This window comes from Ambystoma mexicanum, chromosome 1p (assembly GCF_040938575.1).
Source record: "Ambystoma mexicanum isolate Mex_15411 chromosome 1p, UKY_AmexF1_1, whole genome shotgun sequence".
Lineage (NCBI taxonomy): Eukaryota > Metazoa > Chordata > Amphibia > Caudata > Ambystomatidae > Ambystoma > Ambystoma mexicanum.
The window spans coordinates 1084505243-1084518839 of NC_090921.1; the positions used below are offsets into that span (position 1 = coordinate 1084505243).

Below are 13597 nucleotides of genomic sequence, written 5' to 3' on the forward strand. Positions count from 1 at the left end.
ATTAACAGAGTTATTATTAACATTTGCAAAAACTAAAAAGATAAAATGAGCAATAGTTGTATACACATTCCAAATAGAGCATAACAATTGCATGCATGCATGTTAAAGGATGGCCATTGAGGGAGGGAAAAGGGTGGGATTGTTGGGGAAGGTTGACAAAAAGAAAGAAAATGCAACAGATAATGATAGCGAACGTAAAAAAGAAAGACAGAAATAATTAGTTAATATATAATGTCCTGTCGCATTTTTCAAATAATTTTTTTTTAAACCTTAATCAACCCAAAAAAGAGGGAGGTGTGTTTCTTCTTACCTAGTAAGGTTGATTCAAGGTTCATGTGTGTGGTTTGAGTTAAATAGTCATGGGTTAAATCCCTAAAAAGAAACATGTGGGCCATTAATGAAATGCCTTCCTTTACAATTAGTGAAGTGCACTTTACCAGTGAATAGAGCGAGCTATAGATTGTTTAAAGAATATAATAATATAATTTCCCGAGTTACTTTAATTTTGAACTCAACGTTGTAAACTTGTAAACTGGGCTAATCTGTTAAAGTTTATTTATGAAAATAAGCATTGGACCGGGTCTTCATATCAATCAACCATGGTCTTCCAAATCGTGTTTGCATGCCATGTGTGCGAGTGTTTACCATGGTTACTTGAAGCTAAAGTTGCGCTAGCACTCGTATTTATCGTTCTTGGACATTAAACATTATCTATCGTGCCACCAGGTGTTTAGCACGTGCGGTCCCATTAAGTGAAATAAGCCCCCCTGCAGGAGCCCCTCCAGCACACTTACCTGTGTCAGCATGTTCCGTCTCAAAGAGTCCCCGTTCGCTCTGTGCTGTGTTACTGTTATTATTGCAGCCATGAAAACTAGTCGGCTAAGTCCTACTTTAGTTTTCACTATGTTCGTGTAATTCTTTTGTTTTTGGTGTTAAACTGTTGGTATTACATATGTTGTTACGGGCTTCCTTATGTGTTGAATGAATGTAGGAAATTTGAAAGCAATTATAAATTGCTGTCTGGATCGAATCACGAATTTTTGAAATGTCCAATTAAATGCCATATTCGGACACTACAAATTTTTCTGAACTACAAGTATATGTTTCATGTTATTACCAATTTTGGTTTTAAAAGTTGAAAATGCAAAAATCAAAGTCAAAGTCAGAGCATCTCTGGTAGTCCTTTTATGGTTTCTAATGTCATGGCCATATTTTGGGAAAAACAAGATTGTACAGCGTGGGAATCGCGTTCCCTTGAAACATTTCACGGCGGAATGCCCATCTAAAAATATTGTGGCTTGAATAGAGTGGGTATATGTTTTTTGGGGGGGGGGGTTTACCTAGGGAGGAATTCTTCATTAACTTGTGTCTGATGTTACAAAGACTTAAGACTGACTATAAATGGTACAGAACCTGGTATGTGTTTATGTGCACTTCTCAAGGATATGAGGCATACATAGCTTAAGGTTGTCTGTAAAAAGTGAAAAACAGGGGTTCAAACTTGGTATATAAAGCATGCTTTTGTAACATATTAACCTCTGTCAAAGTAAATGTTAGAAATTACAGATGAAAAATCACAGATGAAAAATCAAATTCTGATCAATTCTTGCTAACTTTTTGTACAAAGATTGTTCTTTCACTTGTTATTACAGGAATTAGGCCATCTCATGGTCTGAGTTCAATCCTCTCTCCACTGCACAGAATTTGCAGATTAATTTTGCTTCTTCTTGCCTCAATTTAACTTCAAGGTCTCCTACTCTTGGTCCCAGGGTCACTTTTTTAAGTCCAATAAATTTCAATTGTTTTTTATCGACTAATTGGTGTTTTCTTTGTCAATGTTGGGCTAGAGGTATGTTGGTGTCTTGACTTCCGATGTTGGATAAGTGTTCCCTTATTCTTATCCTGAGTTCCCTAATGGTACTGCCTATATACATTTCTTCACAATAGCATTTTATTGCATAGACCACAAACTTGCTTCTACAGTTAATCTGATCCACTATCTTGTGAGTTATGTGATGTTTGTCTTTGAAAATCACTATTATTTAGAGCATGTTTACACATTGTACATGTCCCGCGTTTCCGAAACCCTGTTGGTAGTGGCGGGAGCCATGTGGTTGGGGTTTCTTCTCTTCTGGAAGGAGTGAAGGGCTTCAAATATTCTTGATGGTTTTGGCTCGGCTATTGGTTAATGTGGGATTGTCTCCTATGTACTTCCTCACATTATCGTCCAATTGCAACAAATGCCAGTTCTTCCTTAAAATCTTCCTCAATACTTTATTGTCTGCACAGTAACTAGTGATAAAGCTGATTTCTTGTCTCTCTTCTTGTATGGGTCTTGTTGTCTCAAGGGTACTCGCCCTATTGATTTTGGAGGCCTTATCTCTAGCTTGTGCTATTGTTTTGTTTCCATAGCCTCTTGTTTTGAATCTGCTGGTCAGTAGTTTGTATTCGTCTTCAAAACTGCTTTGTTCAGAACAGTTTCTCCGAGCTCTGATAAACTCTCCCTTTGGTATATTCCTGATCACGGAGTTAACATGGCAGCTTGTGGAAAATAAGGTGGAATTTGCCTCAGTGCTTTTCCTGAAGGTTTTAGTTTTGAGATGGTTATTTTCCACATAAATCTTCAAATCTAAGAAGTTTATTTCATTGGTGCTAACAGTTCCTGTGAATTCTATCCCCATTGTGTTCTGATTTGCTCTCCGTCTGAACTCCTCTAGAATCTTTTTTGGGTTGATTAAGGTTTAGAAAAAAATTCTTTGAAAAATGTGACGGGACATTATTTATTAACTAATTATTTCTTTATGTCTTTCTTTTTTACGTTTGCTATCATTATCTGTTGCATTTTCTTTCTTTTTGTCAACCATCCCTAACAATCCCACCCTTTCCCCTCCCTCAATGGCCATCCTTTAACATGCATGCATGCAATTGTTAGCTTCTATTTGGAATGTGTATACAACTATTGCTCATTTATCTTTTTCGTTTTTGCAAATGTTAATAATAACTCTGTTAATGCAACTGGATTAGCCCTGATTTGAAAAAGACGCAGACGTCGAAACACGTGTAATCACAAAGGGCACGCCTTGAATCTATGTACAATTAAAAATTTAAAAAATTAAAAATTCAAAGCTTACAATTTGGAGAATAAGAGGCATTGTTTGGTCTTCCTTTTCTTCTCCACGACAAGGGTGCATGACACTAGTACAAGTAACAGTTTGTCACATGTGGAGTTGGCCGATTTTAGCGCCATACTCCCAGGTGAAAATACCTTGCGTGACCAACCCTCCACATGCTTGTCGTCCCTATCCGGAGGGATAGAAGGGTATGCCACCTTATTTGAAGTAAGGGATTTATTCACCGGAGGAATAGAATCCAGAGTCTCCCAATTTTTGTCCACCCTATTTTGCAAGGCTACATGGAAGGGTAAAATTGGATCTTTGGTGGGGCCATGATCCAATATATCGGTCAGATCATCCTGGATGAATTGAGTTGGTGGTCTAGGCCATCCTAAATATTCGACCACCTTTGTCATTAGTTGACGGTATGAGGGACTGGCATGTTCCCCTGGTTGTGGCCTGCCAAAATCTGTTTCAGGCGAAGTATCAATACCACTTGCATTATGCAAGGTTTCCACCAGGTCCCTCATCCTGCTTTCCTCATAAATCGGGCATTCTGGAACATTTGGGGTGCCATATTCCAGTCCAAAAGGAACATTCTCCTCATCAGACCTCGCCTGTTCTTCAAATATTGAAGTTAAGGATTTGAAACATTCTTTCCTTGGAAGAGGTTTAAAAACCTTTTCTGGGAGAGGTGGAGGAGGTGTACTAGTGGAACTTGAAGGCACTATGGCCTTTGCAGCCTTCTCTGTTATTTTAACAGCTTGTGGCTGATTTGGTTTAGTTGGAGCCTTTGTTTGAATCTTTGGCTCCGAGGTCGACATCAACAAAGGCATCGATGGCGCCAACGAAATAGTGGTCCTCGACGGAGCTGGCTTCGAGGGCGTCGAGGCGCTCTTCAAAGACTTACCCTTTGAAGTGTGTCAGGTTTCAGATGGTGTTGGTGACCTCGAACGGTCGACTCGACTCGAGCGGTCTGTTTCGCTGAGCATCCGGGAGGATTCCCGATCCTTCCTCCTTCGATCACCCGGGCTCGAGGGCGTGCGAGTTTCAGAACAATAACGCTCCTGGCCGGCTTCCGAAGAAAGCGCAGACCGGGGCTTAGCTTTTTCAAACACCTCCATCATTTTTACCCTGAATGCTTCCCACTCTCCGGAGGAAGAATGTTTTGTGGGGCATTTCATTCTTTTTGGTGATTCGTCCGAGGACGAGGTGGAAGGGGACCGGTGGTGCCTTTTTTTTTACTTTTTCATCGAAGACGTAGAGCTATGAGAATCGCTGCGGGGCCTAGACCGATGCTTTTAGCGTTGAGGAGATTTCTCCTCACAGGACCTCGACTCGACGCTTTGCGGTCGGGTTCACGACCTACCTGCAGTTTTCCCTTCCTCTCTCGCAAGGTCTTCCCCGTCATCGCCTGACACTTTGTACAGGCCTCCATGTTGTTGCCTTCCCTGAGACACCACAGACATTCCCGGTGCGGGTCCATGATGGACATTTTCGAACCACAGGATTTACACTTTTTGAATCCGATGGCAGGGTCGTAGTCGGGGTCGACGACGAGGACATATCGAATATCTTCAGTAACTGCATCACAGAACTACTCGAGGCGCGCCGAGTCCCAGAAGCAACACGTACTATGGAAAAACAGAACTGGGGCCAACAGGCGCCGTGGGTGCTACTTGTATACCCGATGACGTCACCCTCGACTGAGGCCTTCGAGGGACCATCGACTCGGCGCACGGCGCCCTCGGCCGAGAACATTTTTCGAAGCAGCTAAAGCTGGATGGAATACATCTAAAATGAGGATTACGTTGGAGGACACAATCCATGGAGAAATGGCGAATCCCCACACAACAAACTGAGGAAAGCTTTGAGACATGTACAAGGGCAACTATAGACACTTAGGACAAAGAAAGCTGAGAAAGCCTTATTATATTTAAAACATTGGCACTACGTGAAAGCCAACAAAGCCGACAGACACCTAGCCAGACAATTAAGGCGAAAAAAGGGGACACAAACAATCATGAAGTTTCGAAACAGTTAGGGACAGGTGAAGATGATGAATGAGGAGATGGGAGAGATATTCAGGGAATTGTACCAGAAACTATACACCTCTGATAACCCCTTAGAAAAAGCACAAGAGTAATACTTAAAAGGGCTCCCTATGCTAAAAATAATGGACGAAGAATGGGCAGAACTAGAGGGGCAATAAGGGAAGAGAAAGTCCTAAAAGCCATAAGAGATCTACCAAAGAATAAAGCCCCATTCCCAGATGGATACACAGCAATTTTCTATAAAAAAATACAACAGCATCCTAACCCCAATTCTTACCAAACTAGTCAACACTTAAGACAAATAAAAAATATTACACCACCTATGAATGAAGCTAAATTGGTAGTGTTCCATAAGCAGGGCAAAGACCCAGCGACGCCAGGGGTATACAGACCAAAAGCGTTAATAAACTTGGATGCCAAACTCTACACCAGAATTCTGCCTCCTACCACAATTAATAGGTCAGGACCAATCAGGCTTCATACAAACTAGGCAAACATTCAACAACAACAGAAGAATTAGCCACCTCATGGAATAAAATGGATTAACACAAAATCCGGCGATCCTGGTTTCGCTACATGCCGAAAAAGCATTTGACAGGGTCGAATGGACAATGCTACTTAAGATGATGAAACATATGGGGCTAGTGGAGAATTATAGAAGTATGGTCAGAGCGAACTATGCAATGCCTTCCCTACGTATATCATTAAACGGTATAGTAACGGAAAGGGTCGAACTGGGACAGGGAACCAAACAGGGCTGTCCACTATCCCAACTCCTCTACGCTATATATCTAAAACAACTGCTGGCCAAGATACGAGAATCAACCCAACTGACAGGAATAGAAATGGGGTGAGGGGGAGATGCATAAAATTACAGCGTTCGTGGACAATATGCTCAACGCCCTGTCAAACCCGGAACAGTCACTGTCGTCCCTAATGAAAGAGTTAGAATGCTTTGGGGAGATCTCAGGATTAAAGATAAATAAGCAAAAATCGGAAATGTTAAATTTATCAGCGAAACCTGGGATAATAGTCAGGTTAGAACAAACAACATCTGAAACAAGCCAACAAAGGCATAAATTACCTGGTATAACCCTCACAAAAAAGCGGGAACAACTATATGGGGAAAACTATCCCCAACTCATGGATAAGATCAGAGCTGACCTGAGGAAATGAAACCCACTAATGGTATTGTGGTGGGGTCGATTGACGATAAAAATTGTGATATTGCCTAGACTAATGTACTACCAATAAGAGTCCCAAAGTCGTTCTTTTTAACCTTGAACAAGACCATAATAGCATATATATGGAAAAGGAAACCTCCTAGGGTGGTGATGACTACACTTACAGCCCCAAGGAATAAAGGAGGGCTGGCCTTCCCACATTTTCGCAGTTACTACGAGGCGGTACAATGAAGGATTATGAGCGAGTGGCTTGGGGCGGGCTACACAAAATATGGACAGGACAGGGCGGTAGCAGGAACACCCCTTCAGGGAATCTTGTGACTAGACAAGAAGAAGAGACACCCCAATACTAGGATTAGCGAGATAATAAGGGTTGGCCTAGACGTGTGGGAAGAGGCACTAGGGAGGGGAACACCATCGCCGAAACCCTCCCCATTCACTCCCTTGTTTGGAAATCCAGAATTTCCCCCTGGGATGGAAAAAGAAGCATTCAAGAGGTGGGAAATAGGATGCCAGAAAATAAGACGAAACAGGAGGAGAACGAGCGTGATACTAGGGAGGCTGGATCAGAGAGGGAGCGCAAGAGAGCAAGGAGCCACGCGGGACGCGGAGGAGAAGAGCAAGCACAGAAAGGCTCAGCAGAGCTCAAAGAGGAGACAGCATATAGACCCAAAGGGAAAGCCTAGTCTAAGGGTTGCAACACGCGACCGCCACAGAGGGAGGGGAATAAGAACCTCCCGGCGGCAGCCATGTTGGAAAAAACTAGACCGCAGCAGCGGTACGGGAAAAAACATGATGGGACAATTCAATGGTGGCGAGAGCACCATCGAACCCATACGCGCCAACCTGTAAGGCACATGGCACAGCCTTAGGACAATTGCCACCCTTTGAACAATTCATCAATACGTAAACGACCAAGAAGAGCAAATACAATGGAACTATATGAGGAAATGGCAGGAAAAACTAGGTGAACCTATCCCTAGAAAACAATAGAAACACCTGTGGAACATAATACCAAAACTAATCAGGTCCATCCAACTCAGGGAACTGTAGATCAAAGTAACGCTATAATGGCACTGATCCCCTGAAAGACTCCACAAGATGTTCCCCCAAACGTCTGATCAATGTTGGAGGGGTTGCAAAGCGCTAGGGGACTGGCAGCACATATGGCGTAACTGCCCCAAGCTACAAGAATTTTGGGGGGAGGTTAACCAACAGATGAAGGAAATATTTCGGGGTATGGATCAACTGGGGGACACATTTTGGATCTGTGGTATACTGGAACCACAGGCAAAGACAACAAAAAGGCAAAAGCGGAGAATCTTAACCCTCTTAATAGCATGGTTGGTGATGGCATAAACCTGGAAGCAACAACCCCCCCACCAAGATTCAGGATTGGTTATACAAAGTTTGGAACTTCGTGGCACTGGAATGGGTAACATACACAATTCAGGGAGATCAAGGGAGATTCCAGCAAGAGTGGGGCCCAGTGCTGACATATCTACAGAACGACTATATGGCACAGTGGTGTCCACACAAAAAAGAATTTTGGACACGTTATAAATCCTAACAATCAGTGGGAAGAGTGACGGACATAACCTCTGGTGGGAGATGAGGGGGTAGTGTTAATGTTATGTTCTTTCTCTTTGGTTCAAGTGTTGTACAAAGGTAAAACCAATAAAAAATGTTTTTTTTAAAACAAAAAAACAAGGGGTTCCACAAGTGTAACACTTTCAGTAGTGACCCTAAATAAGAAAGAATAGGAATAACAAATAATTTGTCTTTCTGGAACTCTATACAATAATTGCTAGACTCGTTAAAGGTTTATTTCGGGCACACTTCAGGGGGTGAGTCACTGATTTAGTGTGTTCTTAAACACCTGAAATTCACAATGCAGACCAAAACTTGCAAAAAGCATTTAGAGTAGAATTAGCATCCATTTCGGAATATGTCATTTGCTTTTCGCAAGTTGCAGTTATAACATGTTTTTTCTGCCGTTATCTCCGTTACGATCATCACAAGACATCCCATTTCGGTGTCCTCGGTCACATGACAACATCCTTGTTCCTAAAAGCTTGTGTACAGTGTGGAAATGTTTGAGCATAGCACAAAAAGAGGCAGTTGATTTTATTGTACGACAATGAATGCTTTGTTGTAATGTGTTTATCTTTCCTATCTCCATGGATTGCTGTTCGGGATGTTGGTTTGCATGTATGAGGTAATGAGTGCCCAGAGTACGGGATATCATGTGAGTGCACTGCTTTCCCTGCGCTACTCTAAATTCTTTAATACAAAGTTATGAACCCTCCCATGGTAGGCATTTTGCCAACCTCTGACGCCTGAAAAGCAGATCCACACAGGATTGACAAGTGGCCAACTTTACACCAAACCTGCAAATGAACTGGCCTGCTGTTAAATCTCAGTTACCAGCTTAATGGTATCCAGTACAGAGTGTTATTTGCTTTCTGACTTTGAGAACATTCAGACATGTATTTGCTCATTTTACTATAGCTGGTAAGATCGCTCAGTGGGTTGAGTGCTCGCTGCTGCATGTGCATGTGATCTGCAGGTTGCAGGTTCCAATCTCGGCAAGGCCAACTCAGCCTTTCATCCTTACGAGGTTGATAAATGAGTACCAGCTTTGGTTGGGCGATACTGAATGTATATTTGTTCTAAATAAAGCACTTAAGCGTAAGTGCTATATACTAACATATCATTAGGCCTTGACGTCTGCTTGCATTCATAGTAATTTGATAATAATGGCCTATACACACTGATATTAACGATAAATATGGTGATCCATTCTTGATATCATTTTACAGTAATATCGTAGCCATATTTTTCGTAGTGTACTTGGGAACAATGCTATGTAATGCACCTTCCTCTTTAATCAAGGGGTGAAAGGTCGTGTTACATAACTAACCGCGATGTCACTTTGGGGTGGGGTCAAATGACCTCACTAATTGCGATGTCATAAGAGGTCAAGCGTCGTGTGATGTCACTTCTGCAACAACTGGCATTTTGGTGAAATGACGTCCCTGAAACACACACTGAACAAAGAGCCAAGTCTCGCTCACACAGACGAGCGGAGACGGCAATGAACAAGCAGATGGACAGAGCTTGCCTCGTCTCTGCCACTTTTCACCTGATTACATAAATGCAAAGGCCCCTATTGCATTTTTAAAATATGGGAAAAGGAGCAGTGTCCCATATTCAATAAACATGTTTCTTGCAGGCAAGGAGGGATAAAAAGCACTTTAACATATAAAGGACAAAGAGAACAATATCTTCTCTACACAATGGGAAGGAGACCTGCTTACACATACATCTTAACCACAAAAGAGCTCTACCGACTCAAAATAAAATTAAAAAGAGTTTAGGGAGACCAGAATTGTTAGTGGCTAGTGTGTGCTGGCAACTCTCAAACATGTAAGGGAGAACGTCCTGCCTCACCTCACACGTATGAGAGAGACCATACCTTCCAATGAAACAGAGCTGGGAAGCCATGCTCCTTTGAAACACACTGCAGGTATAGTCACAGCTCTTCCCGCAGGCATGAGAAAGAGGACCAACCAAGCTGGTTTTGCACACAGGGCACAGATATACGTGTCAGACTCACAAACATGTACCTTACTATCTCTTGCAAAATATAAATCAGCCTTTCCCCCAATAGGAAAAAGAAAAGAAAGCAGATACACACGTCCCAGATGGCAAACATTTCTTGCCTTCATCATGCACAAGGCAACATGCATAGCCTTCATTCAAAGGACACATCTTTAGCCTCAGTGAATTCAATGCCAGGACTTGAGGGTAACTAGTCATAACAAATCTTTTATGCAAAGAAAATCTCTGAACGTGCTGCTCATAGCTGCACTAAGGAATAAAAAGATCAGTAGATGGCAAAAATAAAAACTTTCTCTACTTGGAAGGCTTCCCCATAACATTCAAGCAAACACAATACAGAGGATATATTTGATCTATGAACCAATTACCTTCGGGATTGGAAGAGAGAGATCACAGAAGACCTCAAAGGTGGGAGAGCGGTAGCCGCAGGCCTGACACTTTAGGCAGCTTTTCAACTGCCCAACAAACAGATCTGTAGAGGGAAACAGAAGAAATGTGTTACCCATAATTCACTCACCTCCTTCCCCACATGCATCTAGCCTGTCAAAATTCAAAGACTCTGCCGCATCATGTGCATGCCTATCAAGTAGCAAATGAAACACACGGATCACACTTTTAACATCATTGTATTACACTACATATGAATGCTACGCGACTTTTTCAACTGTGTAGTCTCACTGCAGAGAAGTGAGGATTTCGATCAAATCATCGACGGCTGAGGGAACAGGATATTACTCAAATTAGAAAGCGAAGTAAGGAATTAATGTAGTGAATTGGGCAGCTGAAATGCTTCACTTGGCACAATTTGAAAATGTTATATCTAGGTCAATGGGAAGGCACACGGACTTTCAAGAAACGAGGACATATTTTCTTGACTATTATACATAGATTTATAATATCAAGCAACAGTGTTTTCCAAATAGCCCGTTGGTACTTATTAAAAAATATCCAAATGACTGCTGTAGTTAATTTCTAAGAAGTTATGTTCTAATCCGGCTGTTTGTTATTCCCGATTGTCTCGGGAGGATAGCTCAGGGGCAACGTGCTCGCCTTGGAAGCAAGATGATGCAGATCAACACAGGTTCGATCCCCTGGTCCACGCTTAGAAACCTCAGGGTATTAAGCGCGTTATAAATCACCTATCAAATATCATTGTCACCACGTGTTATGGACCCACATTCCAGTTGCAGTTCCAAGATCTATGGAAATCCAAGCAATGAAACCTAGCCATGTTTATCTTGTGTCCTAAACAATTGTATGCCTGAACCTTTTCCGAGGACACTTTCTAGGATGAGGTGAAGATAATTACATAAAGCTTTTCATGCAAAATGAAATTTTGTGTGTATTGCCCTTGCTTCTTTATAATGCAGAATATACATAGTAACAGAATTACATTTTAGTTGCTAAATGAACAGTCCCTCAAAAATGAAAACTAACCTATTTAAAATGTGCAAATGCAAGCGGACTCATGAAGTGTCAGACAGACATTATTAACACCCTTCAAACTAATGCATTTTAAAATGTGAATACCTCAAACACCATGTCAAATGTAAATCTGCCACCACTTCTGGTTGTGAATTATCACAACTAGACAATCTACAATAAGTTAGCCATGGAGTAACTCTGGTCTTTCAATGCATCCTAAAATGGATAGGGGTTCCAGTTTAACATATTAAAGAAAATTGAGAGTATAAGGATGCTCCCCTTTCAGAAAGGGAGAAGGCGGTCAGTGGAAAGTGGTGACTCCGTTAGGAGAGACGCGGTATTCATCTTCTGAGGATGACATTTCCCAAATGCCTAGATAGTTAATGGGAACTTGTCACTGAAAGGTTCCCTCTCCCAGAATTATCCAAAGTTCCAAGTATGAGGACCATTTTAACAAACATGAACATGGTACACAAAGGGATGAGGAACTTAATATTACCATTTTTAGTGGTTATGATTCTACTTTGTGTGTAGATCTCAGAACCAAGCGAAAATCATCACCTCCTTAAAAATCCTCCCTCAAGTGTAAAACCTATAAATCACTCAAACAGATTGGATTCATTAATGAGAGCACAAACAAGAACATTAGTACTGAGAGGAGGAAGAGGTTTTCAGGGTTAATAAACTATGGTGAGTGGTCTAGTTGTGGTAATGAGCAACACTTGAGTGGGACCTTTAAACATTTAAAGGACTTACAGGTGCATGGGAGGAAGAAGCAGCAGGGAAAAGCTGAAGTTGCCATTGTACCACCAGCAGGATGCCGTGTAGAAAACGTGGCAGGGGTTGGGACTCCTAGATTATGCAGCAGGAAGCGATATTGAAGCCAACCACCTTGTTAGAGAGAGAAGCTCTCTACAACCCGCAAACTGCTCTCAGCAGAGTGCACAAAGCGGCAAAAGCTCCATTGAAGGTCAGACCGAGTGGCGGCAGACCGACAGGAGCTGTCAGACACAGAGGAGGTCCTGAAGAGCGAAGCAGCAATACCGGCAAGTCAGAAGGCGACATTAAGACATACTGGTGAGTTGGCCTGAATCAGGGGGCCGCCGGGGCGCTCTGAAGAAGACTGCTAGGTAATAATTATTATTTTGAATACTGAACAATTAAACTAAGGCAAACTGGGCACAACTTCACAACTGAGGGATTACAAATAGGGGAATATTGTAACCCGCACTGCCAAAGCCAATGAAAAGCTATGATAAAGCAAAGTGGACACAACTCTCCTAAGGAGGGATTTTCAATAAGGGGACCTGCATTGCCAAAGCCAGAGAATGCTGAGAGTGATACCAAGGCAATTTCAATATAACTCTTACAGAACGATATATACAGAAGGAGAACATTGTAAACCACATTGCCAGCAGACAAAAGGTTGTATAGATAGAAATCAAAGACAGCAGGAGCAAAGCAAACCTGCACTGCCAAAGCCAGAGAATGCTGAGAGTGATATCAAGGCAATTTCAATATAACTCTTGCAGAACGAGATATACAGGAGAACATTGTAAACCACATTGCCAGCAGACACAAGGTTGTGTAGATAGAAATCAAAGACAGAAGGAGCAAAGCAAGCCCGCCTTGTAAAAGGGATCAAGGGGGAAGAGAACTGTATCCTGCATTGCCTAAGGCAAATGGGCAAACAAGAGAATCATTATCCTTTTGTGAAATATCCTTGGGGAAGAAGATGCAAGTCAATTGTGTTAAAAGTAAATAAACAAATCCGAGAAGCAGTTGTTGGTACAAATCTGCCCATTGATGATTCAAGCATGGAGAGTTTGGAACAAGCCTTACCAAAGAGTACACATTGTAGTAGTAGGAGTTTTATCCTGGCAGGTGAGTCAACCAGGAAAGGGACACATTGTAGTTAGTCCTGGCAGGCGAGTGTACCAGGAAGAAGAGCCTTTGAAGTATTGTGGTTATGGTAAAAGGTTGTGGTGGAAAAGTAGTGTCAATTCCACCACCTTATTTGAATAAACCATACTGACTAGTGTTTCTTTTGTATGAACCATCCTGACTAAAGTGCAACTTATAAAGAGGAAGTAGGATGCGTTAACAAGTGATTGGTCATCCGTGACTAGAGCACTTGCATTTTTTTGCAATTGATGTTTGAAGAAAAACACTTTTGGTTTGCCAAACAGGAAGTTGT

At 42.0% G+C, this 13597-nt stretch overlaps 1 protein-coding gene across 7 annotated transcripts in view; it reads right to left on the bottom strand.

Moving 5' to 3' along the window:
• Window positions 1-13597, bottom strand: part of USP21 (ubiquitin specific peptidase 21) — a 1008218-nt gene that overhangs the window by 299717 nt on the left and 694904 nt on the right. For all 7 annotated transcript variants that reach the window (XM_069604671.1, XM_069604661.1, XM_069604666.1 and 4 more), the window contains one exon: window positions 10344-10447. In XM_069604671.1, coding sequence (XP_069460772.1) covers window positions 10344-10447 — 104 coding nt within the window. The remainder of the gene's footprint in view (window positions 1-10343; window positions 10448-13597) is intronic.